Source organism: Globicephala melas, chromosome 5 (genome assembly GCF_963455315.2).
Source record: "Globicephala melas chromosome 5, mGloMel1.2, whole genome shotgun sequence".
Lineage (NCBI taxonomy): Eukaryota > Metazoa > Chordata > Mammalia > Artiodactyla > Delphinidae > Globicephala > Globicephala melas.
In genome coordinates, this window is record NC_083318.1 from 92,902,014 (window position 1) to 92,927,885 (window position 25,872).

At 37.3% G+C, this 25,872-nt stretch overlaps 2 protein-coding genes across 6 annotated transcripts in view; one reads left to right on the plus strand and one right to left on the minus strand.

Moving 5' to 3' along the window:
* RCHY1 (ring finger and CHY zinc finger domain containing 1) lies at positions 1-15,939 on the minus strand. Its single transcript, XM_030877871.3, is given in 10 exon segments — positions 1-571; positions 573-662; positions 2,469-2,589; positions 3,562-3,588; positions 3,677-3,735; positions 3,846-3,890; positions 5,548-5,626; positions 10,396-10,511; positions 10,763-10,882; positions 15,638-15,939. Coding segments are annotated over 10 exon segments (789 nt in total). The 5' UTR covers positions 15,728-15,939; the 3' UTR covers positions 1-529.
* The window catches only part of THAP6 (THAP domain containing 6), a 20,425-nt gene continuing 10,379 nt past the window's right edge, over positions 15,827-25,872 (plus strand). Inside the window, exons 1-6 of one of the 5 annotated variants that reach the window (XM_060299484.2) lie at positions 15,947-15,962; positions 16,871-16,973; positions 17,828-17,932; positions 18,340-18,547; positions 21,560-21,712; positions 21,882-22,007. In XM_060299484.2, coding sequence (XP_060155467.1) covers positions 18,383-18,547; positions 21,560-21,712; positions 21,882-22,007 — 444 coding nt within the window. In that variant the 5' untranslated portion in view covers positions 15,947-15,962; positions 16,871-16,973; positions 17,828-17,932; positions 18,340-18,382. The other 4 variants (XM_060299483.2, XM_060299480.2, XM_060299482.2 and 1 more) reach the window with 4 other exon arrangements.

A 25,872-nucleotide genomic window follows, 5' to 3' on the forward strand; every position in this document is an offset into this window, starting at 1 on the left:
TACTGTTTCAATATAGTTTTATTAGCAGTTATTACATCATAATTCACATTTACAGGATCCAAAGGACCGTCTTAGAAAATTCTAAAGTATATGTAATTAGATTTTAACAGTAAGATAGAACATATTCTCACAGCACACCCCGTAAAGAGTCAAGAATAATACTGAGAATTAAGTACAGTTCTATCAAGAACTAGAAAGGAATTCTGTGTGCATAGTGTCACTTAAAACAAAGTTCCATGTAAGTATAATACATCTATGGATGTGAATTTCAGTGGCAAACATTAACTTCCAAACAACTGACACCAAAGGAATTTCCAATCAAAACACAAGCATGGTGGCTGTCATTCAACGTAGAGCTGTGATAATTCTACAGAGACCCTGAATCCTTAAGTCCTGTAATATGATTTTACCCTGTGACACTAATACAAAACACATCAACTCTAATGCACAGATTCTGACGCACCATGATAAAAAGATAGCCTTTTTCTATATCAGAAAATGCTCAGTTGTCCAGTACAGTATAGGCTGGTCATTGCTGATCTACTGAAATTCTACATCCTCCAGACTGAGCGAGCAGTATTGTAGGACTCACAAATATTACATTTCATGCCTAATATATGGAACTGGACTGTAGATTTTCCATTGCAATCATTGCAGAGAATCTGAAAAGAGATGAATTAAAATTAAGTATACTAAACCTTATAAATAGAAAGTGGCACTGTCTGCTCAAAACAATTCCTTGAAAATCATACTAAAGATATGAAAACATACATATGTTAAGTCTAAACGTTTCCATAAATAGAAATACCTTTTATTTGTTCACTAAAATCTCTAATAAGAGATTAGCTGTGAATTTAGAAAATGAAAATGTGGATTTGAGCTAAGAAGTCTTATTTTAAAATAGTTCCCAAATAGTATAAATAGTAGTAGCACAAAAATTAACATAGGCATCATAATCAGATCAACGCCTATACTAATTCAAAACAACACACAATTTCATTATTTTTCACTGACACTTAGAATATTATCTTAGTTAACAAAACGAACTTTTACATACTTATAATATTTTTGCTTATCCTTTAATATGCTAAGTTCCTAGCCTTCCATGCCTCAAAAATGAATTAAAGTCCAAAAGAATACTTTCTAAAGTTGAACAAAGAAAAGCTTTTGGCTCGTCCCTAAAATGACAATAAGATGCCACTTAGGAATTAATCTCTTCTAGTACTGAGATACTGAAAAATAAAAAAGGTGTTAACCTGAAAAAAGATCAATAAATTACTATGTGAGAGAAACATTAGCTTTAGAAGAGCCACACCATAATAAGTAGAAAACATCCAAATTTTCTCTAAATTATAATTTGGAAAGTAATTCTTTTAAGAATATGATCTAAATGTAGAAAGTAGATTACTCGTTGCCTAGAGCTAGAGGATTAAGGAATGACTGCTAATGGCTATGGGGTTTCCTTTTGGGGTGATGAAAATATTCTAAATTTGATGGTGGTTATGTTTGCACAACTCCAAGAATACACTAAAAAGCACTGAACTGGATATTTTAAATGGATGAGTTGTATGATATGTGAATTATATCTCAATAAGGCTGTTATTTTAAAAAATGATCTAAATAGGACATAGCACATTACAGGCTCTAATAAAACATGACACAACTATCAGTATTACAAAAGTGATCTTTCATTGATCTTACTAACAATTCAATTATCCACATGAATTATGAAATGCTCCAGTGTGAATAAAACAGAAAATAATTTTTATCTGTCTTTGTTAAGTGATTTTTATCTTTTTGTGTAGAAGTATTTGAAATGAAGATGTTTTGAAAATTCATGTCAAAAAGTTATTAAAGCACCAGAAAGCTATCTACTTTCCAATTCTAACCTGTAACTGAATGTACTATGCTGAGACTAGATAGCAGCACATCTCAATTAATGGAGAAAAGATGATCATTCTCCACAAGGCAAAAGGCACAGAAATACCTCTTATATTTTAGATTACAGGCTAAGACCAAATAAAGTCTTAGACTAAAAAGGGTAATAAACATTAAAAACCAAGAAGTAATCTTAAAAAAAAAATCAGTAAACATGTTTGCCTGAAATAAAATTTAAAATAATTAAAATTAAAACATAATTAAAATAAAACATCAAACCAGTAATCCACCTCTACTCAGTTACATTACCAACTGACTCTGTTAAGTAATATGTAAATTATTCAGAATAAAGTTTTTGCCTGCCATCTAGTGTTGGAAAGAATTTCACAAAGGTATTCTTGGATTTTTTTTCCTGGTCTTTTGAGTTCAGAGTAACTAAAATTTAAAGATTATTCTGTCCTTCCCGTTAATCATCACATTGGCATCTATGCCCAAATAGTATTTTTTAGACAGATCTGAGCAAAAGGGCAAAAATAAACATGAACATCAACAAGGAACCTGAAGTTTTTTTAAGCATTGATTCTACTCACATCCACAGTCATGTTCTGATATTCTGATGGCATAGGAGTCTGTGCTACCTCATCATCCAGCTGTCTCCAGTAACTAGTCATATCTAAAGCAGAATGCATACATAATGGACACCTGTAGTCTCTAGGAGAGATAAAAGTTATTTCCCAAACATTAAATGGGGAGTATATCAACTCAGGTATACAAGAAGATGCATGCTAACTGGTACATAAACCATCCAAGATAGGTATTATTTTATATTTCAAGATCATCTTACAAATCTGGAAACTTTCATAATGTAAAAGTTTTCAATTAAATCCTGTGTCATAGGGTGTTTTTTAAACCTACTTCTTTTTCCTCAGTTCTCTAAAATGAAGAGGAATTACTCAATATTCTCTGTAGAATATACTCAATATATTTTAAAAACCAATTAAACTGCTTTTTAGCTAAACAGCCTCAATTTCTTAACCTATTCAAGCAAAGGAGAGATTGTATTCCTTAAAACTTATTCAGATCATATTATTTCCTTTCTAAAAATTCTGAAAAAGTTCCCTTCTATCTGGCTCTTAAAGTTTCTACTCATTAATTTGCAAGACCAAAATACATTTACACAGTCTCCTCTTTCCTAACTATTTGCATCTCACTTTAGCATCCTTTCCCCACAACAAAATCAGCATTAGATAAATCTTGTTAGAAGCTTTTTTTGGCAGGTCATTATACTGGGCCGATAAAACAACTAAGAATTTTGAGCAACATGCCTCAGTATTTTTATTTTTTACAACGCTATGACTGCCTCTGGCAGAGACTGAGCTCCCCAACAAGTACAGCCAGAAAATGAGAGTTATCTGTCTCAAGTTGCGGGATGAGATAAGGCATAACAGAAACAAGAGGACAAAGGTATAGTCCTATGCCCCCACCATGCTTTTTGCTCAATTTAACACTACCCATCTACCCAACCCATCTCGAGAGAAATATCTACCATGTCCAATATGGTGCAAGTAACTGCAAGGTTTGTCCATTTCCCCCTCCCCTCAAAAAAACAAAAAAAAGGAAAGAAAAGAAAAGAAAACAGAGGTCTTACAATTACAGTTTTTTTAAATCCCATGAAACACTCACTTTTTCAACATTTCTTCATAACACGTTCTGAAAAATATAACATTATTTTAATAAAGCAAAAAGTACCTCCACTATTTCCAAACATTTTTTAGGAGAAAAACCAAAGTTACTTTACCTGTGTAAAAGATGTCCACATGGCAAGACACGAGCAACAATACGGGATGTGTGAATGTCCTGTAAAAGGAAATAAATGTTAGTGCTTAATTACATGAAGACAATATAAATACCCAGTATTTTAAATTCAAGAGGGGATATTTCCAAAACAAAAAATATTTTAAGCTTACCTCCAAACATATTGGACAATCCTGCCGGGAAACATTTTCAATACACTGTTTAAAAGCAAAACTAAAATTACCAAAGCTTAACTAGATGGAAATGATATAACCATAGTATTAATAATAAAAACAAAGGAAACCATACCAACTTATTAAAGATAATAATGAACATTAATACACGTTTCTTATATGTCAGGCAAAAATTGAACAGTTAACTCTCACAACTATGAATATGTCTTAATTATTCAAATTATTTTATAAATAATAACAGTTCATATTACAGAGATTGTACTACATGCCATATGCCAAGTTCATTACCTGTATTACCTCAATTAATTCCCACAACACTAAATCAAACAGGTACAATTATTACCCCATTTTACAGATGATGTATTTGAGGCCTAGAGAAGCTAAAGAACTCCCAAAATTATATGGTGGCAAGAGGTGGAAATATATTTGAGCTCCAACACGGTGCCCACAGGGCCAGAGTTCTTAACTGGACAAGACAGTGTCTGATTAGGTGTGAGGAGGTAAAAGAAAAAGCACCAAGCCATGGATGATGCCCAGGTTTTTTAACTAAGCACCTGAGTAGATGATACGACCATTTACTAATATAAACAATAAAAAATAACTGAGAAACAAAATAAAAATACCACAAGAGAAAATGAGTATAGTTTTCTAAAGACAACACAGGAAGCATATCTTGCTATCACCCTAAACTCAAGTCGGTAAAACCAAACCCAATCTTTTATCTCCTACAAATTCACAATCTATTAATCAACTACTTTAAGCCAGCACTAAAAACCTTGGATGTCATCTTTATTCAGCCCCATTGTTTCTTCCTTATACTCCTCACAATATCCCCTACGTTCATTATTCACCTCACCACCTCAGTATTTTAGGCCAGTTATTATCTAGTATCTATTTTTAAAACACCCTCGTTAGTCTCTCCATTCTCTAAATTCTTGGATAGAATCAGTACTATAAACGATAGTTTATTAGATTTTCTCCTAAGTAATGAAAAATAATTTTTAACAGGCCTAGGATCATGACATAAAATTTCTACATCCAAATGAAAAATATTTGTCTAATTATGAAAGGAATACTGAATTTTCTTGGAATGCTGTGTTAACAAAAGGTTACACTGCTCTGTATTTCTCCTGTACCGCATTTTTTTTTTTTTTTTTTTTTTTTTTTTTGCGGTATGCGGGCCTCTCACCGCTGTGGCCTCTCCCATAGCGGAGCACAGGCTCCGGACGCGCAGGCTCAGTGGCCATGGCTCACAGGCCCAGCCGCTCCGCGGCATGTGGGATCTTCCCAGACCGGGGCACGAACCCGCGTCCCCTGCATCGGCAGGCGGACTCTCAATCGCTGCACCACCAGGGAAGCCCTCCTGTACCACCCTTTTTAAAAGCTATTCTTAATACCAGTATCAATGATAAGAATCCATAAGTCAATTTAGAAGTTGTCTACATTTCACTAATAACTGATGGAAGTATTCTTACACACCATAGAGAAGAAACGGAATTGTAGATCAGATATTCTAAGGTGTATACTTTAGAATATCTACTTAATACTGCTGAAAAATAAAAAGCAACATGATTGTACTCGGTAATATCTGAAAATGAGCATGCTTTTAAACAAATTAGGATTTGAGCTGTTTTCAAAAACACTGTAATACTTTTTAAATCATGCAAACTGAATTATATACCTTGTGCTTTCCTTGGAGATTTACTGTGAGGCATAAGTTACATTTCAGACAGTGGAAAAAATCTTCCTTTGGACCAATCCTAAAAACAGCATGAAAAACAAACACATCTTTTACTACAGTGATAATCTGTTCATCATATGTAAGTTTCGTTTCACTGTAAAGAAAGTTCAAACCACACTGAAGAAATGAGGTAAACCCCTACCTCCCCAACAGCACTCCCCAAATGTAAAAGCACTATAAGCAGAATGGTACCTACCCTTCCATGTCTTTTTCTCCTATAAAATTGCCCATATATATATACAGACACACACACTTTGGGTTTTGTTTTTTACAAAGATGGATTCTTTCTATATATCCTGTTCTGCAACTTTCTGAAGAAAACAATTATTTCCTGAAGAGTATTCTATGTATGAATACATAGAACCACTTTATTCCTCTCTACAGTTTCATAATATTACATGGTATGGATATATCATAATTTTTTTAATATTCTTTTATTGATATAATTTACTGTCTTTAGTTAATACAATGATACAATAAATATCTGTATACAGACATCACTCAACCTACATGTTGATGACTTTTTATAAGATTCCTAAAAGTGAAACTATGGGATCAGAGGGCATTGCATCATCAGTTCTGATGCTGCCAAACTGACCTCCAAAGACAGCACAGTTTATACTCCCACCAACAATGTGTGACAGCACCCATGTTCCCCACACCCTAGCCAACACTGGTTACCTATATGACAGACAAATTTGAAGAGTCTTTTTAATTTGCATTTCTCAAATGATGAGACAGGGAGCATATTTTAATGTTTATGAACCATTTGGATTTCTCCCGTGGATTGCCTGTTCATGTCCTTGGTTCATTTTTCTACTAGGGTATTTGTCTTTCATCAACTTTGAAGAGGTCTTTTTGGGACACCCATGGTGGTCCAGTGGTTAAGGCTCCATGCTCCCAGTGCAGGGGGCCCAGGTTCGATCCCTGGTCAGGGAACTAGATCCCACATGCCACAACAAAGATCCCACACGCGCCAACAAAGATCCTGTGTGCCACAACTAGGGCCCAGCACAGCAAATACATAAATATTTTTTAAAAAGCTCTTTTTTTTAACTGAAGTATATACTTGATTTACAATATTATATTAGTTTCAAATATACAGCATAGTGATTCAATATTTTCATAGAAGACTTCCCTGGTGGCACAGTGGTTGAGGATCTGCTGGCCAACGCAGGGGACACAGGTTCGATCCCTGGTCCGGGAAGATCCCACATACCGTGGAGCAACTAAGCCTGTGCGCCACAACTACTGAGCCTGAGCTCTAGAGCTTGCGAGCGACAACTACTGAGCTCGCATGCTGCAAGTACTGAAGCCTGCACACCTAGAGCCCGTGCTCCGCAACAAGAGAAGCGACCGCAATGAGAAGCCCACGCACTGCAGCGAAGAGTAGCCCCCGCTCACCGCAACTAGAGAAAGCCCGTGTACAGCAACGAAGACCCAAAGCAGCCAAAAATAAATAAAAATTTTAAAAAATTTTTCATAGATTATACTCCATTTAAAGTTATTACAAAATAATGTCTATTATTTCCCTGTGCTATACAATATATCCTTGTTCCTTATCTATTTTATACATAGTGGTTTGCATCTCTTAATCCCTTACCCCTGTATCTTGCCCCTCCCCCCTTCTCTCTTCCCACTGGTATCCACTAGTTTGTTTTCTATATCTGTGAGTCTGTTTCTGTTTTGTTATATACATTCATTGTTTTATTTTTTAGATGCTACATATAAGTGATAACATACAGCATTTGTCTTTGTCTGGCTTTTCACTAAGCATAATACTCTTTAGGTCCACCCATGACATTGCAAATGGCAGAATTTCATTCTTTTTCTGTGGCTGAGTAATATTCCTCTGTGTGTGTGTGTGTGTGTGTGAGAGAGAGACTGTTATGAACAGTACCACTTGGGGTGCATGTACCTTTTTAAATTAGTGTTTTCATTTTTTTCGAATATGTACCCAAGAGTGGAATTGCATATAGTATCATATGGTAGTTCTACTTTTACTTTTTTTGAGGAACCTTATTTAAAGGAGCTCTTCACATACCTTGGGTATTAATCTTTTTCACTTGCGTATGTTACAATTATTTTTCTGGTATGTCATCTTTTTTTTACATCTTTTGTTATACAGTCATTTTAATTCTTATGTAATAAAAAGACGTATTTTCCTTTATGCCTTATGCTTCTGCCTCTGGTCTTGAAAAGACTTTTGAAACCCACAGGTCATGAACATATTCCTCTATATACTTCTAATACTATGGCTTGTAATTTTTATATTTTTCTTTCATCCATTTGAAATGTATTAGGTATGGTAAAGGTGAGATTGCTAGCTGTCCCCAAATTTCTCTTACACCTCTTCTTGCACAACAACAGAACATTTAGCTAGGCACAGGGCTGCCAGAATAAAAACTATTTTCTAACTTCTCTGAAGGTATGAACAGAAAAGAGAAATGAAAATTCTGTCTCATGCCCTTAGGAGAAAAGGGTATACCTTCCATTCACCTATTTCCCCCTTTCCACTGATATATCAGAATATGGACTCTTCTAAACTATGTAGGCAAGAAAACAGCTTATGGATGGCAAAAAAATAAGAGGAACCTGGACTTCTGTTTAATTAACTACATGGTTCAGACTTTTCCATAAGAAACATAAACGTCTACCTTTTTTGAAGCACTTGTTATTTAGAGTTTCTGTCGCAACATGCTAAAACCATATTCTAATGAATGCACAGTTTTAGTAATCAATTTTTTGTTCGCAAATGGATAAACAATTTTCCTAATTCCCTTTTCTCCTGATCTGAAATGCCACTTCTGTTATAAATTCATGTGTATAAATATGTGAATGTACACAAACACACACACACACTCACAAACACACTGTTCTTCCCTTTATCTATTTGTCTATTCCTGTACAAAGAACACACCATTTGAATTACTCTAACTTTATCATGTTTTGATTATGTGGAAATGCAACCCCCTCCTTGTTATTCTTCCTTTTCAAAATCTGCTTACCTACGTGGATTTTCTCTTCCAAGTGAAATTTAGAATCAGCCTGTCAAATTCCACAGGTAAAACCCTGCAGGGAGGCTTCCACTACTGCCCGAGACAGAATAAGAGAGACTGGATCTACCCTCTTGCCTAAAACCACCACCACAAAACCCAAACAAAATATATGAAACAAGTTTCACTGAACATCAGGCAATGAAGGACAGTGATCTGTGAGATACGGGAAGCAAATTAAGTGAGCCCTACAATTGCCCCAGTTTACTGCTTAGAGCACTTCCAGGCCAAACAAGTTGAAGGAAGTAAGGCAGAGTCAAAAAGACTTCCTGACTGAGAAGATGGCTGGAGTTCACAGGACAGAGTACCAGAGAGGACAGAGCTGCACAGGGGAGCCCCCTCAGGTATTTAGCAGGATACACATCAGTGCATCCATGTGAGGAAACTACCCAAGGCCAGAGAGAGAACCATCCAAGAGAACTAGAAGGAACAGTGCTCAGCACTCAGACATGGCCAGGATCAGTGCTTACTCCCATCAGCCAGACTGGAAAACCTTAGAACTCATGGGATACTGGGTAGAGTACTGAGGAAGGTACTGAGTAATACCTCAGTAGTGAGGAATAATTATTCCTAGAATAAGCACACCTCCAGATCCATCTAACAAATTAAAAAAGCAAGTCCCAGAAGTACCAAACTGTTTCCAAGTAACTTAACTGCATCTCAAAATAAAGCTCACGAAGATTTGTAGCAATATGAAAATATCCCAACAAGGTAAAAAATCACAATGTCTGGTATCCAACAATGACCAGTAACACAAAGCAGCAGGAAAACCCAACCAAAAAATAATAATCCATCAATCAGAATCAATCCAGAACTGACAAAGATGTTAGAATTAGCAGAGAACATGAAACCAATTATTATTTCTATATTCCACACGTTCAAAGAGTATAGACATGAAAGCTATAAAAGACCCATATCAAACTTCTAGAGTTAAAAACTAGAAAAAGGTTGTTTGCTTATGATTGGTACATCTTTTGATATGTTTGTTATCCTTCCTTAAAAACAACTACATAAAAGAAAAGAAAGCGATTTAAAATTCTCCAGTGGGATCAAGGAGAAAGGATTAACATAGAATACTTAAGAGCTCCAGCAGTATTGGTAACATTCTATTTCTTAAAATGAGTGGCTTGCTGTATTAGTATACTTTAAAACAAACACGTTACATATATGCTTATGTATACATCTAACACTTCAGGATTTTTAGAAAGAAAAAAATTCCTATATACCAACATGTCAATAGTACCTTGTCAGTGGGTGATTGGACTTCAGGCTGTTTTATCAATACTTTCATTCTTTCTACTTTTCTGTATTTTCCAATTTTTAAGTCTGTAGTGATTTTATCAAAACTTTTGACAATTTTTTTTAAACTAATCTTCAAAAAGGAAAAAAATCTACCCTAATTTTTTACCTTCGTTGCCTACAAAACACTTCATATAAAAGCATATTTTCTACCCCAAAGTTAAAATTTAAATAGGCACACAATTGTTGATGGCCTAGTTAAATGATGAAGGCATGAAGAAACTTTTTAGAATAATGGAAATATTTTTTATCTTGATTTGTGTTGGTAGTAACACAGTATATGTATTTGTCAAAAGTTACTGAACTAGACACTTAAGATGAATGCATTTTATAAGATGTATCAATAATTATATTCCAACTAAGTTGATTTTAAAAACTACTATTCCTCAGATATATCAGAAGCAATTAGAAAAGAATACTTTACATACAGTACCTACAAATTCCGCAGTCTTCACAATGATACTGTTTCTTGTCTTTGTCAAACAGATGGCATATACTGCAATAATATTCTCCAAACAATGTGCTACATTCTTCACAAGTCTGTTGTGCCTAAAAAAAACACGTAACTAAAAAATTAGAGTTTACCAAAACATTTTGAATTACTATTTAAATATCCAGAATTTTTATTAATGTACACGCAGTTTTATCTTTACAAGTTTTTATACACTGAAATCCAAGATAAGGCTTACTTTAAGAGCTAAAGAAGTCATACTGGCAATACTCTTGATTAAATTTTTAAAACCACCTTAGGATAATTTTTTTTTAAAGAAAGAAAATAGAAATTTGTGATAAAATCTTACACGTTGGATTTTTTCACAGTTTATGCACTGCACTTCCTTTATTTTAAAGCGATCTAGCAGATGATCTTCATTGTTATCATGACACAACCGGCAAGAATAAAGCTTGTCACAGCATGGTGCCTAATCCCCAAGGGAGAAAAACAGTTATAAGAAGCAAGAAAAGACAAGTTTGCAATGCAAAAAGAAATTTCCTTCCTCCTCCTCCTCGGAACAAGGTCAAAAGATTACAACCAACAGATCATTTGGTAAACTGACACTAAACATGACATTTCACTGTTTTTCCTTCAACATCTACATTTCTGTGTCAAGCTGAACACAACCTTGTAGTTAAAGACAGAAGAACTGTGAAGGATGGAAGTCCCTAGATTGCAAAACTAATCCCACAATACCCTAAACTCATTCTCAGCCTAAATGGCACGCAGGCAATTTCTACTTAGACATTCCAGATAAATTCATTTACCAACTTCAAACCCGAAGCATTAAATACTATAAAGATTATATTTTAGTCCTCTTAAGTTTACTAACCATCAGCTATGTATCTGATACTTTAGAAGATGCAATAAACGTAAAAGACAGTCCTTGTTTTCAAGAGCAGCAAAGACTGCCAGTTGTCCAACAAAATCTACTGTCTCCTTCTTCCCGGGCACATGACTGCCCAGCTATACTACAGTTTCCTTGCTGTTACCTGTGACCAAATGACTAAGTTCTTACAAACAGAATACACACGGAAGAAATCAGTGCCACTCCTGGGCCTACGTATTAGGAAACTGGGCATGCCTCCTCCTCCATGGCAAAATAATACAATGGAAAAAACTTGTCCCTAGGATAATCATGTGAAACAAAGCCTCATTACCAAACTGGATCATTCACCTTGAATTGTTAGGTGAGAAGAAATAGACTCTTTATTCTTTAACTCACATTACTACTGGGTCTTTTTGTAGACCTTACCCTAACTAGTACATGGAGAAGTCTGCAGGCCAGTAAGCTAACCTGATACTTTCCAGTACACCGTGACCTTTCAGATCCTCTCATTTCTGAAGACTTCCTATGCCATGACTTCCCATAACATGGATCATTCTTTTCTTATTTTAACACTCAACTGGCTCCTTTTCTTTCCAATATTACTCTTGTCCTAAATCTTAGTTATCTGCACATCCAACAGTGATAATCCCTCCAATACCCTGAACGCTCAGTTCCCTTTCTCACTTCCAGTGGCCTTGTCCTCCAACCCTCCTCAACCACATATTCTCAGTCATGCCACAAAACAGTGGTTCTCAAACATTGTGGTCTCAACCCCTTTACCTATAGTCTTAAAAATTATGTTGTATCCCAAAGAGCTTTTGTTTCTGTGAAATTATATCTATTGACACCTACCATATTATAAATTAAAACTTACAGGTTTTAAAAATATTACTTATTTTTAAAATGATAGCAACAAACCAATTACATGTTAACATAAATAACACATTTTAATGAAAAACAGCTATATTTCCCCCCAAAATAGGTAGCTTCTCGTATGTGCTTCTGCATTCACACAGTTTTGGCTGAAGTATATGAAGAAATTTTGGGCTCACACAAATATGTAGTTGGAAAAGGGAGAGGTATTTTAATAACCTTCTTAGAAAATTATGGATATTCTTCTGATACGACACCAAAACTCAACAAATCTTAAGAACAGGTAGTTGCAACATGAAATCTGAAACTAATCAGTTAACTTTTCTCCCTTCCATTGATCTATCTTGCATTGTGAATGGACCTTTTATCCACCCACTGGTCATTTGGAAAATATCAGTTCACTGAATTATGTAGCTCTTCCCAATGTTCCCACATTTCACATGCAATATCAAAAAATCACATTTGTTAACATCACTAACCATCTTAACAGAAAAATAAGTACTGTGAAGCTTTCAAGCTCACAGAGGCTGACACAGGTTTTCCAAAACTCTAATTTTGACATGAAAGCTTGAATTTTATCAGTGCTGACTGTTTTCCTTGCAATGACAGTCTCACTTCCCTCCTAGTGGAGAAAATGTCCAGCAAATACTCAAGTGTGAATAATCACAGTTCAAGTAAAAAAATGTCCCATTAAAAAAGAAATTCATTCAGTTCATAATCCAATTGCACAGAACTTTTCCTCATAACAAGCACCTAATGTAAGTCTGCAAAAGTGCCTGATGAAAACATCCCATTTCAAACATACAAAAAGACATGTATTCAATGGTTGGTATTTTATACAATTAATAATTTTACTGCTTTAATTCTATCAATGACATTCTTAAGTGAAACTGGATTTTTTTTTTTTTTAAACTATAGGTTTAGTACAGTTCGGTGCCACTGCCTTGATTCACGTTAAGGTGCTAGCAGTTTTAGTCATTAGTTTCACACATGCTAAAAAAGACAATAATGTCTTAGCAGTATAAAGTGGTCTTCTAATGGGCCTCAGGAATTCCCAGGGGTCCAATCACCCACACTTTAAGAACCATTGCTTAGAACAAGAACTGAATCCTGTTTGTATCTTAATTTCAAGCATTAAATTCCCTAACCACTACCTCCTCCTTTTCCAACTAATTCCACTTCTTCCCTTGCATACACCCTAGTTCCTTCCTTCTCTATTTACATACTCACCTACCCAGAACCCCAACTCTGGTTAAATCCAATTCTCTCCTACTCAACCTGCATAGGAACACCTAAATATGGCTAAAGCAAAAGTACCACCACACTGGCTGTTCTCACGTTTAAGTCATAACCCCTAATAAAAAGTGGGGTCTTACTACCATGTTTCCCTAGTCAATTCCTTCATTCTTCCACCGTCTAGGACCGAACACCTAGCTGATTATTTCATATCTTCTCCTCTCTCTTCAAACCTCAAAAACGTCTTCTTCCTGCTACACTCTTGCTTATTTCACTATGAAAACAGAAATAATCAAGAGAGAACATTCTCCCACAAACTCTGTCAACCTACTTGCAAATGTACCTCACACCGTCTGTCCTTCTGTTACAGTCTACAGTCCACGTTTTTATCTAAGGCCAACTCCTCTCTTTGTACACTGGATCCCCTCTTCAGTTTGGCTACTCAAAGACAGGTCTCCTACAGTTTTCCCTCTTCCTCCTGCATGATAAATGTTCTCATTTTGGGGGGGGTCACCTCTAAGAATATACATACATGCTGCAACACCTCCCATCTTTCCCTCCCATGGGGGGAAAAAAATCCCATGATCCCACATCTCCCAACAACCACAGCCTCAATTTTTTTTTTTTTTTTGCTCTCTTTTACAGCAAAACTCCAACAATTGTCTATAAAGGCTATGTCCATTTCCACTAATCCCATTCTCTCTTGAATCCACTCCAATCACACTCTATCCCAACCTCTCCACAGAAACTTTTCTCCTCAAGATCACCAGTGACCGGGGTCTCCTTACCAAATTTAAAGGCAAACAGCAGCTTTTAATTTAGTTGATTACTTCCTCCTTAAAACTCTTCACTTGGTCTCTGGTATTTAAGGGAAGGGGTGGGGGGCAAAAAAGCATTTGATACTCAGGGTCAACTACCTGAGTGCTATGAAACACGGAGGTATTTGTGTGACTTCTTGGGGGGAGAGGAGGATGAGGATGTTGAATTCAGTTTTAGACCTGAAGTTTGAAACTCTAACACATCTCAATGGAAATGGAATCATACGGATAGCACTCACTCTCCTTCAACAACACCTGGTGAATGACCACCTTTGAAAGAGCTTTATCCAGTGCAGTGGAGGAATGGTCACCAAACCACCGCCTACAAAAAAGGCTTTAGGTTATCCTTACAGGCCTCATGCTTTTTTATGAAACAGGAACTTCTATCACCCATATTTTATATGTGGGGCATTAACCAGTAGTTTTCTCAAAAGTACTGAGTTATCGGGCTTCCCTGGTGGCGCAGTGGTTGAGAGTCCGCCTGCCAATGCAGGCGACACGGGTTCGTGCCCCGGTCCGGGAAGATCCCACATGCCGCGGAGCGGCTGGGCCCGTGAGCCATGGCCGCTGAGCCTGCGCGTCCGGAGCATGTGCTCCGCAACGGAAGAGGCCACAACAGTGAGAGGCCCGCGTTCCGCAAAAAAAAAAAAAAAAAAAAAAGTACTGAGTTATCAAAGAGCAGAGCTAAAATTTGGGGGGTAGGGCTGTGGGACTCCAAAGCTCAAGCTTTCTAAGCAAAATCTTTAAACCGCTTCTTGCAAGAAAAATTAATGAACTTTAATTGGACGGATGTGAATTTTTAAAATTCTAGATTGACTAGGAATTTTTCTCAAACAGCTAAAGTAACAGTATATGCATACTAGACACTCTCCTACACATAATTCCCTATTTTGTGGCAATTACATAACTGTCGTCCTATTACACACATACGTTTCCTCCTTGGCAGGCTTAGGCATAATCCCTGACTCTAAAACGAAACTGGCAAGCTGTAAAACTTACTTACGACAGGAGATGAAATCGTATTCTGATTCTAAACCTGCTTACCCCTCTTCTCTTATTTCATCACACACCTGAAAGTGATCCTGGAGAAAAGCCGGCACAGGCCTAAGGCTGCCTCAGTCTACTTCCAGCAGCGAAAGACTAAATAAATGAACCCACCGATAAACTAACCAATGTGCAAGGCCAGGCTCTTCCCAAGCAAGATGAGCTTTGCTCGCAAAGCACAACACAAGAGAATAAGTGGGCCCTGTGGTCGCCTTGCCATAAACGTTCTCTACAGCAGGAACCCAGTTAGAGGGGAAGGTATCCTGACAACAGCTTAACCTCAAATTTCAGCCCAAAAGCCTAAAACTGCCCTGCCTGCCCACCCCGCCCCCAGCCCAGCCCGCCGGAAGCTCGTAGGGGAAGAGCCCACAGAAGTCCTCACCCTCAGGAGACATCCTCTATCATAGTGCTCGCAGCCCCGCCGCCCTTGCACTTGCCCGCGGGCGCCGTCTTCCCACGCCAAGGCCGCCATCTCCTCCACCTCCCCTCAAATTCCACGGACCCTTCCCCCAGGACGAAAGCTACGTCCTGAGAAGCATCGCAGCTCTACCCTACCCCCTGCCGGGTACAGCTCCCACCGGAACCAAGATGGCGGCTGGGCACGTGACCCGGGGCAGCCGGATTTCCGGTTCCCGAGCTGACGGGACGGAAGCGAGGGGAAGCGCAATCTCTTTAGTCTGCGTTAGTCGCTGCCTTCGCCGCAAATGGTAATGACTCTTAGGTTGCCTCCCCTTTTCCCCCTTTCGCTACCCGCCCATAGCCTGGGCGTGGTTCGGGGCGAGGAGGAAAGCCCCTGAGGAAGGGCCGCTCTCCGGCCGCATCCGCACTTGTGATAGGGCGGCCCCTCCGTCTCCCGGCGGCGGCCGAACCCTCGAGAAAGGGGCCGAGCTCGGCCCGCCCTCCTGGCTCTGAGCTGGTCCGGCGCGTGCCCCGCCGGCAGGTAGGCGCCCAGGCGCTTCTCAGCGCCCAGAGCTCCTCTTCTCCTTTACTTCCTCTTCATTCCTTCAGTATATATCCTAACATTTACTTTGTGCCAGTCAGCAGCCACGCCGTGGGGACAAAAGTGAGAAAAAACGCACGCCCCACCGTGCCCTCAGGGAGCTCACAGACTGGTGCCGAGAAAGACGTTCATCGGGGACTCTGAAATAAATGGAGGATTACAGCTTTGAGAAGTGCTAGGAAGGAGACGTGTGTGTTCCCCGAGAGCTAATCCTAGAGAGGATCTGACTTAATCTGGCTGTCAGGGAAGGTTTCCCTGGGGAAGCAACGCTTGGGCTGGGAGCTCAGCCTAGGTTAGGGTGCCAGGAGGAGTCAGTGTGCCAAGGCGTGGTGGCGAGGGAACATGGTGCCTGTACGAAGCGGTGGGAGGGACATGTACCGGCCTCCTAAATGGAAATCGGGCGCCTCTGTGCATCGCTAAATATGACTTGCCTTATTAAAGAAGCCAAACCCCTAGAAAATTGTATGAGCAGAGCTGCAGGTTTTGCAAGAAAATATTTCCCTTTGGCTTTCTAGCATGATTTCATGTTACCTAGAACATACTGGAAGGTACCGGGAACGGTAACTGTGTTACTCTTAGCTTTGGAGTTAACTAACCCTTTTAATTTTCTTTCAGTTCTGGTATGAGTTGCTAAAACCATGGTGAAATGTTGCTCGGCCGTTGGATGTGCTTCTCGCTGTTTACCAAATTCCAAGCTAAAAGGACTGACATTTCACGTGTAAGATTCTGCTGTAGTTAAGCCAAGTACTTCTGACTGTTAGAAAAAGCAAAAGATAGTTCTACTTTAATCATCAGTTTTGCAGCCAAATGCTGTACCCCTGAGCTATACGCCCTAGACGTTCAATTTTGAACTTTAGTTTTCAGGTTCTTTTTAAATAGCCTTTTGAGTTGAATTTGAAATGACAGTGATACTCTTACACTTTTATCATTTCGTTTAGAAGCTTAAGATACCTGCAAAGGTATCACAGGCTGATTACCAAAACTATCATCAACCTCATTTTTGCTAATATTATTACTTTGTATTTTAACATACCTGCTAAGAAGTTCAGTGTTGTTTACGTATAGTTTACAATCCGAAGGATCTTTGCCTAAATATATTCTGTCCTTTAGAAATAGATCAAGCCTATGTTGTAGAGAAAAAATATAAATTACAAGTTCAGGATGGTCCTGAACCAAATTACAACCAAGATCGTCCTAATTTAAAATTTTAGTCGTTCTTCTGACAGAATAGGAAAGAAGAAGCAATAAGATTTAATAATTATGCATTTGCTAAAGGTTTATTTTGCTGCTTTTGGGCCAGACACTGTGCTGTGTGCCAGAGAAAGACCTGCTAACTACTTTGCTAGGTATAAGGAAATCAAAAATGAGTATGTGTACCCTACCGTATTCCAAAAAGGATTTGAACCAGCTGGAAAAATTGGAAAAGATATGGTTATTGGCCTCCAGATCTCAAAATAATTCTGATCTCCAGAATTCCAAACTCTGCAGGTGTTCTCTGCATTCATTCACTAAGCATTTATACCCCTGTTTTGTATTAAATGCTGTACTAAGCAATTTTTTTGATGCTGACAGAAGAATGAAAGTACAAGTGTCTCTGTTCATCTGGGATAAATTCCTCAGATAGGAAAAGGCCCAAGTGATATTCTTTATCATCTACAGATGAAGAAAAACCTTCAGGTGTGGATCTTACTAAAAGGTGTTAAATGTCTTTTGAAACTTTACTTCTTTATAATGTGAGAAAGATGTAAATGAGGGCCATATGCCTGCAGCATGTTTGGTAGAAAAATCTGACTATGAAAACTGAAAGTTAAGAAAGCATGAGTCATGATGGTTTCCTCAATATTCCAGTTCCCAAGAGTAATACCAAGAATCAATTTAGGCACAGCCTTAATTCAAGTATATAGATATATAGATATATAGATATAGTATATAGATATATATATCTATAGTGTTTAATTTTAAAATGCTTCTTGTATGTATATAGTATATATATATACTATATATATATATCTATATATATAGTATATAGATATATATATATCTATAGTGTTTAATTTTAAAATACTTCTTGTATGTTTTTCTAGATTCCCCACAGATGAAAACGTCAAAAGAAAATGGGTATTAGCAATGAAAAGACTTGATGTGAATGCTGTAGACATTTGGGAGCCTAAAAAAGGAGATGTGTTGTGTTCAAGGCACTTTAAGAAGACAGACTTTGACAGAAGTACTCCAAATATTAAACTGAAACCTGGAGTCATACCCTCTATCTTTGATTCCCCATCTCACTCACAGGTTTGTTTATGACATACTGCTTACCATCATTACCCACTTTTTTTTTTTTTTTTTTGTGGTACGCGGCCTCTCACTGTTGCGGCCTCTCCCTTTGCGGAGCGCAGGCTCCATACGCGCAGGCCCAGCAGCCATGGCTCACAGGCCCAGCCGCTCCGCGGCATGTGGGATCCTCCCGGACCGGGGCACGAACCCGTGTCCCCTGCATCGGCAGGTGGACTCTCAACCACTGCGCCACCAGGGAAGCCCCATTACCCACTTTTTATGGTACTATTTAAGAAACTTCACCACACTTGCTACCATTTTTATTGTTTGCTTATTAATTTGAAGCCCATTCTTTAAGTTTTTAGGTTTGTAAACCGCTGCTTAAGCTTTTGTAATGAGTAGTAGGAGAATTTTACCAGAATCCACTCAGAAATATCTGTATATTATTAAGGTTTGGTGAAGCAGGCTACCTTAGGAGTTGGTATAGCTCAAGATTCGTGTCTGAAAACTGGAGGAACATGAGAGGGTTGAACTGGAGTTCCAAGGTGGCAGTGCTCCTCACACTGCAGCAGAAGTCAAGAGCAGAGCCTCTGACAGACCCAAGGTATAGTTTTAGAGCCACACACACACATTCAAGCTTAAAGCCTAGGTAGGACTAGAAGGTAGAAAACCAAAACAGGAGAAGGAAAGAAGAGAGGTCAGAAAAAGACAATTAAACAATTGTTGACGTAAACTCTGGTTGAATTCTGTGTTTTTTCCTCAATGATGTTAGTGCCATGGGTGGGCTGCTTCACCCTCACTATCTCACTTGACTTCGTATACCTGAAAGTGTATTCATGTCCAGAAACTATAGAGACTGACTGATTCCAATGTGGAGAATTCAGGGAGAGCCTGTGGGTTCCCACAACAATAGTCGTGAACCTCCATTGAAAGGTGTCTCCTTCCTGACAGCTGGAAACGAGGAAAGTAGTCTAGAAGAGTGCCCGCTTCCAGGTGGTCTGGGTCACGTTTGCGGCTGTTCATATTGCAGTACCTGAGCTATCCGGTGGAGACTGCCTCACTTACTTCTATATTAATAAGTGTACAGTATCTTGTGCAATTTGCTCTCAAGGGTTTGTTTCCTATAGCAGGGAGTCATCTGTAATGTTAGGAGGACCTTAAGAAATATGGACATACTAAATCAAATAAACCATAAATTACTAACTTTGAAAAACTATTTCCTAATAACAAGTGAATTTTTTATTATAGGAAATTAGATGATACAATCAAAAAGAAAATTAAAATTAACAATAATCACGTAATCCAGAAATAATACTGTTAACACTCTGATGTGTATCTTTCCAGTCATTTGTATGTGTATGTTTGTATATAAATTCATCTATATATATTCTTACAAAATAGAATTATACTGTATATCCTTTTTATTTTTTGCTTCACTCTTTCGTTCTTTCAACAGTCATATAGTGCTGGCTGTGTGCCAGGTACTAGTCTAAGCACTTTACATATAAACTCTTTTAGTCCTCAAAACAACCATAAGAGTTAAATACTATTATTATTCGCATTTAACCACTTGAGAAAACTTAGGCTCAGAAAGCTGAAATACATTCCCCAAGTCGCACTGCTGTTAAATGGTAGAGGCTGGATTTGAACCCAGGCATTTTGGCTCCAAAGTTCACTCTTAACTACTGTTTTCCATGATGTTAAACATTTTTCCACAAGGAGACTTCCCTGGTGGTCCACTGGTTAAGACTCCACGCTTCCACTGCAGGGGCATGGGTTCGATCCCTGATCAGATCCCGCAAGCCATGTGGCATGGCCAAAAGAAAAAAAAAAAGACACAAGGACAGTGTGACAAATGTCCTCTTAAAAATATATATTTTTTCCACAACAATGGCTTTCAAACTTTAGTCTACATAAGTATTATCCAGGGAGCTTGCTTAAAATGCAGAATCCTGTGCCCCTCTCCCAAAGAATTTGATTCAGCAAGTTTGGTTTGGAGTCTAGGAATCTGCACTTTTTAACAAGCACCCCGCATGATTGTGTTGCAGCTCAAGGGATCACGTTTTTAAGATGAACCTATATGGAACATCAATTTTTTAACTAAACTTTATAGTGAAGTCAACATATATAAAGGCCCACCATAAAGCTTATACCAATCTGCTTACCTACTAGTTATGCATAAAAGTGTCTGTTCCCCCTAATCCTCAATGTAAATTGTGATTTTAATCTTTGGTAAAATTGATAGGCAAAAATGCCATCTTATTGTTTTAATTTATCTCTGAATATTAGAAAATGATTATTTCTAATATGAATATTAGAAAATGCGTTTCTGCATTTTTTTCATGTTTATTAGACGTTTTTATTTCTTATGTGAATCACTTATTCAGGTCCTCTTCTATTTTCGTCTTTTTCTAAGCTGTTTTGGAACAACACTAGATATTGAGGCTATGAATCATTTAACTGCCATCTATGTTGCAGTTACTTTTTGTTATTTGTCCTTAGCTCACATTATGGGGTTGGTTTGTTTTGTTTTGTTTGAAATTCAGACTTTTTTTTGAGTAGTCCTATATTTTCTCTTGTGCTATCTGACTTTAGCCTTTAAGATTATGTAAATATTTCCCATGTATTTTTCTACTTCCTCATTGTTTTCATTCTTACATAAATTTTCAGTATATAGAATTTCATTTTGACCTATTATACATAAAGGATATAACTTTTTCATAATTAGTTCATTTTTTCATGATTTATAGCCTTTCTCCACTTATTTAGAATGACACTTTTTATCCTAAAGGCTTTTATCTACATGATCTATTCAGATTTTTCTAAGAGAGTAGTACACTTTTTAAACTATTGTTACTGAGTAGGGTGTTTTTAATACTTTGTAGGGTATATCTTCCCTCATTGTCACTCTTTTTCCAGAAAAATTCATGTTTCCAGATCAACTTTAAAGTTACTTTGGGGAAGTTCCTTTAAAGTACTCTCAGTAAATTTAAATTGTACTGACTTTTCTTTTCTTTTTTTTTTTTGCAGTACACAGGCCTCTCACTGTTGTGGGCTCTCCCGTTGCGGAGCACAGGCTCCGAACGCGCAGGCTCAGCGGCCATGGCTCACGGGCCCAGCCGTTCCGCAGCATGTGGGATCCTCCTGGACCGGGGCACAAACCCGTGTCCCCTGCATCAACAGGTGGACTCCCAACCACTGTGCCACCAGGGAAGCCCCTAACTTTTACTGACTTTTAATAGCAATTTCCAGAAAAAGAAATATATTAATTTTACTACATACAGTTAAGAAGGTTAAAATTTTTCCAAAGGATAGAAAATCTACAATGATTGTTATTAACTATTCTTAACAGGGGAAAAGAGAAAATCTTCACTGTAGGAAAAACTTCACCCTCAAAGCCCTTCCAGTCACAAACCACAATCACCAGCTTGTTGGTGCTTCCTCGTGTATCGAAGAATTCCAGTCCCAGTTCATTTTTGTAAGTAAAATTACTTACTGGGCTAATGTTAATATTAAGATGACCATGTCCTCTCTCTTAGGATTAAGTTTTCAAAATCTTATTGAAAAACTAGGAGTTTAGGTGTTTGAGATTTTTTTTAAATATGTAATATCCAGAAATATTGCTTCCCAGGGGCATTATAATTTATATATTTGCAATAACGATCCACAGGTAGTTAATCTTTTGTTACATAGTTCAAAGAGTGCTTTCACAAGGATATTTCAACCAATAAAATACAATAATTAATTCCTCCCTATAGGTACTATAGTTTCTATATGGAAATATCTAATTTAAAAAAGTTATGTCTTTAGGTTTTCTTAAAGGACAGTCGTACACACACATTATTGAAGCTTTATTCATCTCATTGCCTGTTGATGTTAAAACCAGGCCTGGAATCCAGATCTGTTTTACTGTCTTGATTACTATAGCTTTATAATAATTCTTGAAATAAGACAGTGTTAATCTTCCAACTTTGTTCTTTTTCAAAGTTGTTTTGGATATTCTGGGTCCTTTGCATGTTCATATGAATTTTAGAATTACTTTATAAATTTCTACAAAAATCCTGCTGGAGTTTTGACTGGGATTATGTTGAACCTACAGATCTACTTGGGAAGAACTGACATCTTAATAAGACAATTTTATGTCTTCCAGCCCATGAATTCATTGTATCACATAATTTATTTAGACCTTTAAATTCTCTCAGCAGTGTTTTGTAGTTTTCAGTATACAGGTCTTTCACTCCTTTTATCAGATTTATCCCTAAATATTTTATATATTTGGATGCTGTTATAGACAGTGTTGTTTTATTTACTGTTGAAGTGGGGAAATAAATTTTTTTTTTACTTTTTTATTTTATTTTTTTATACAGCAGGTTCTTAATAGTCATCAATTTTATACACATCAGTGTATACATGTGAATCCCAATCTCCCAATTCATCACACCACCACCACCCCTACACTTTCCCCGCTTGGTGTCCATACATTTGTTCTCTACATCTGTGTCTCAATTTCTGCCCTGCAAACCGGTTCATCTGTACCATTTTTCTAGGTTCCACATATTTGCGTTAATATAGGATATTTGTTTTTCTCTTTCTGACTTCCTTCACTCTGTATGACAGTCTCTAGAACCATCCACATCTCAACAAATGACCAAATTCCATTCCTTTTTATGGCTGAGTAATATTCCATTGTATATATGTTCCACATCTTCTTTATCCATTCGTCTGTCGATGGGCATTTAGGTTGCTTCCATGACCTGGCCATTGTAAATAGTGTTGCAATGAACATTGGGATGCATGTGTCTTCTTGAATTATGTTTTTTTCTGGGTATATGTCCAGTAGTGGGATTGCTGGATCATACGGTAATTCTAATTTTAGTTTTTTAAGGATCCCCATACTGTTCTCCATAGTGGCTGTATCTACATTCCCAGCAACAGTGCAAGAGGGTTCCCTTTTCTCCACACCCTCTCCAGCATTTGTTGTTTGTAGATTTTCTGATGAAGCCCATTTCTAACTGGTGTGAGGTGATACCTCATTGTAGTTTTGATTTGCATTTCTCTAATAATTAGTGATGTTGAGCAGCTTTTCATGTGCTTCTTGGCCATCTGTATATCTTCTTTGGAGAAATGTCTATTTAGGTCTTCAGCCCATTTTTGGATTGGGTTGTTTGTTCTTTTAATATTGAGCTGCATGAGCTGTTTATATATTTTGGATTAATCCATTAATCCATTAATCCATTAATCCTTTGTCCGTTGATTCGTTAGCAAATATTTTCTCCCATTCTGAAGGTTGTCTTTTCACCTTGTTTATGGTTTCCTTAGCTGTGCAAAAGCTTTAAAGTTTCATTAGGTCCCATTTGTTTATTTTTGCTTTTATTTCCACTACACTAGGAGGTGGATCAAAAAAGATCTTGCTGTGATTTATGTCAAAGAGCGTTCTTCCTATGTTTTCCTCTAAGAGTTTTATAGTGTCCGGTCTTACATTTTGGTCTCGAAACCATTTTGAGTTTATTTTTGTGTATGGTGTTAAGGAGTGTTCTAATTTCATTCTTTTACATGTAGCTGTCCAGTTTTCCCAGAACCACTTATTGAAGAGACTGTCTTTTCTCCATTGTATATCCTTGCCTCCTTTGTCATAGATTAGTTGACCCTAGGTGCGTGGGTTTATCTCTGGGCTTTCTATATTGTTCCATTGATCTATGTTTCTGTTTTTGTGCCAGTACCATATTGTCTTGATTACTGTAGCTTTGTAGTATAGTCTGAAGTCAGGGAGTCTGATTCCTCCAGCTCCGTTTTTTTCCCTCAAGACTGCTTTGGCTATTTGGGGTCTTTTGTGTCTCCATACAAATTTTAAGATTTTTTGTTCTAGTTCTGGAAAAATGCCATTGGTAGTTTGATAGGGATTGCATTGAATCTGTACATGGCTTTTGGTAGTATAGTCATTTTCACCATATTGATTCTTGCAATCCAAGGACATGTTATATCTCTCCATCTGTTGGTATCATCTTTAATTTCTTTCATCAGTGTCTTATAGTTTTCTGCATACAGGTCTTTTGTCTCCTTAGGTAGGTTTACTACTAGGTATTTTATTCTTTTTCGTGCAGTGGTAAATGGGAGTGTTTCCTTAATTTCTCTTTCAGATTTTTCATCATTAGTGTATAGGAATGCAAGAGATTTCTGTGCATTAATTTTGTATCCTGCAACTTTACCAAATTCATTGATTAGCTCTAGTAGTTTTCTGGTAGCATCTTTAGGATTCTCTATGTATAGTATCATTTCATCTGCAAACAGTGACAGTTTTACTTCTTCTTTTCTGATTTGTATTCCTTTTATTTCTTTTTCCTCTCTGATTGCCATGGCTAGGACTTCCAAAACTGTGTTGAATAATAGTGGTGAGAGTGGACATCCTTGTCTTGTTCCTGATCTTAGAGGAAATGCTTCACTTTTTCACCATTGAGAAGGATGTTTGCTGTGGGTTTGTTGTATATGGCCTTTATTATGTTGAGGTAGGTTCCCTCTGTGCCCACCTTCTGGAGAGTTTTTATCATAAATGGGTGTTGAATTTTGTCAAAAGCTTTTTCTGCATCTATTGAGATGATCATATGGTTTTTATTCTTCAATTTGTTAATACGGTGTATCACGTTAATTGATTTGCGTATATTAAAGAATCCTTGCATTCCTGGGATAAATTCCACTTGATCATGGTGTATGATCCTTTTAATGTGCTGTTGGATTCTGATTGCTAGTATTTTGTTGAGAATTTTTGCATTTATATTCATCAGTGATATTGGTCTGTAATTTTCTTTTTTTGTAGTATCTTTGTCTGGATTTGGTATCAGGGTGATGGTGGCCTCCTAGAATGAGTTTGGCAGTGTTCCTTCCTCAGCAATTTTTTGGAAGAGTTTGAGAGAGGATGGGTGTTAGCTCTTCTCTAAATGTTTGATAGAATTCACCTCTGAAGCCATCTGGTCCTGGACTTTCGTTTGTTGGAAGATTTTTTATCACAGTTTCAATTTCATTACTTGTGAGTGGTCTGTTCATATTTTCTATTTCCTCCTGGTTCTGTCTTGGATGGTTATACCTTTCTAAGAATTTGTCCATTTCTTCCGGGTTGTCCATTTGATTGGCATAGAGTTGCTTGTGGTAATCTCTCTGGATGCTTTGTATTTCTGCAGTGTCGTAACTTCTCCTTTTTCATTTCTAATTTTATTGATTTGAGTCCTCTCCCTCTTCTTCTTGAGGAGTCTGGCTAAGGGTTTATCAATTTTGTTTATCTTCTCAAAGAACCAGCTTTTAGTGTTATTGATCTTTGCTATTGTTTTCTTTGTTTCTATTTCATTTTTTTC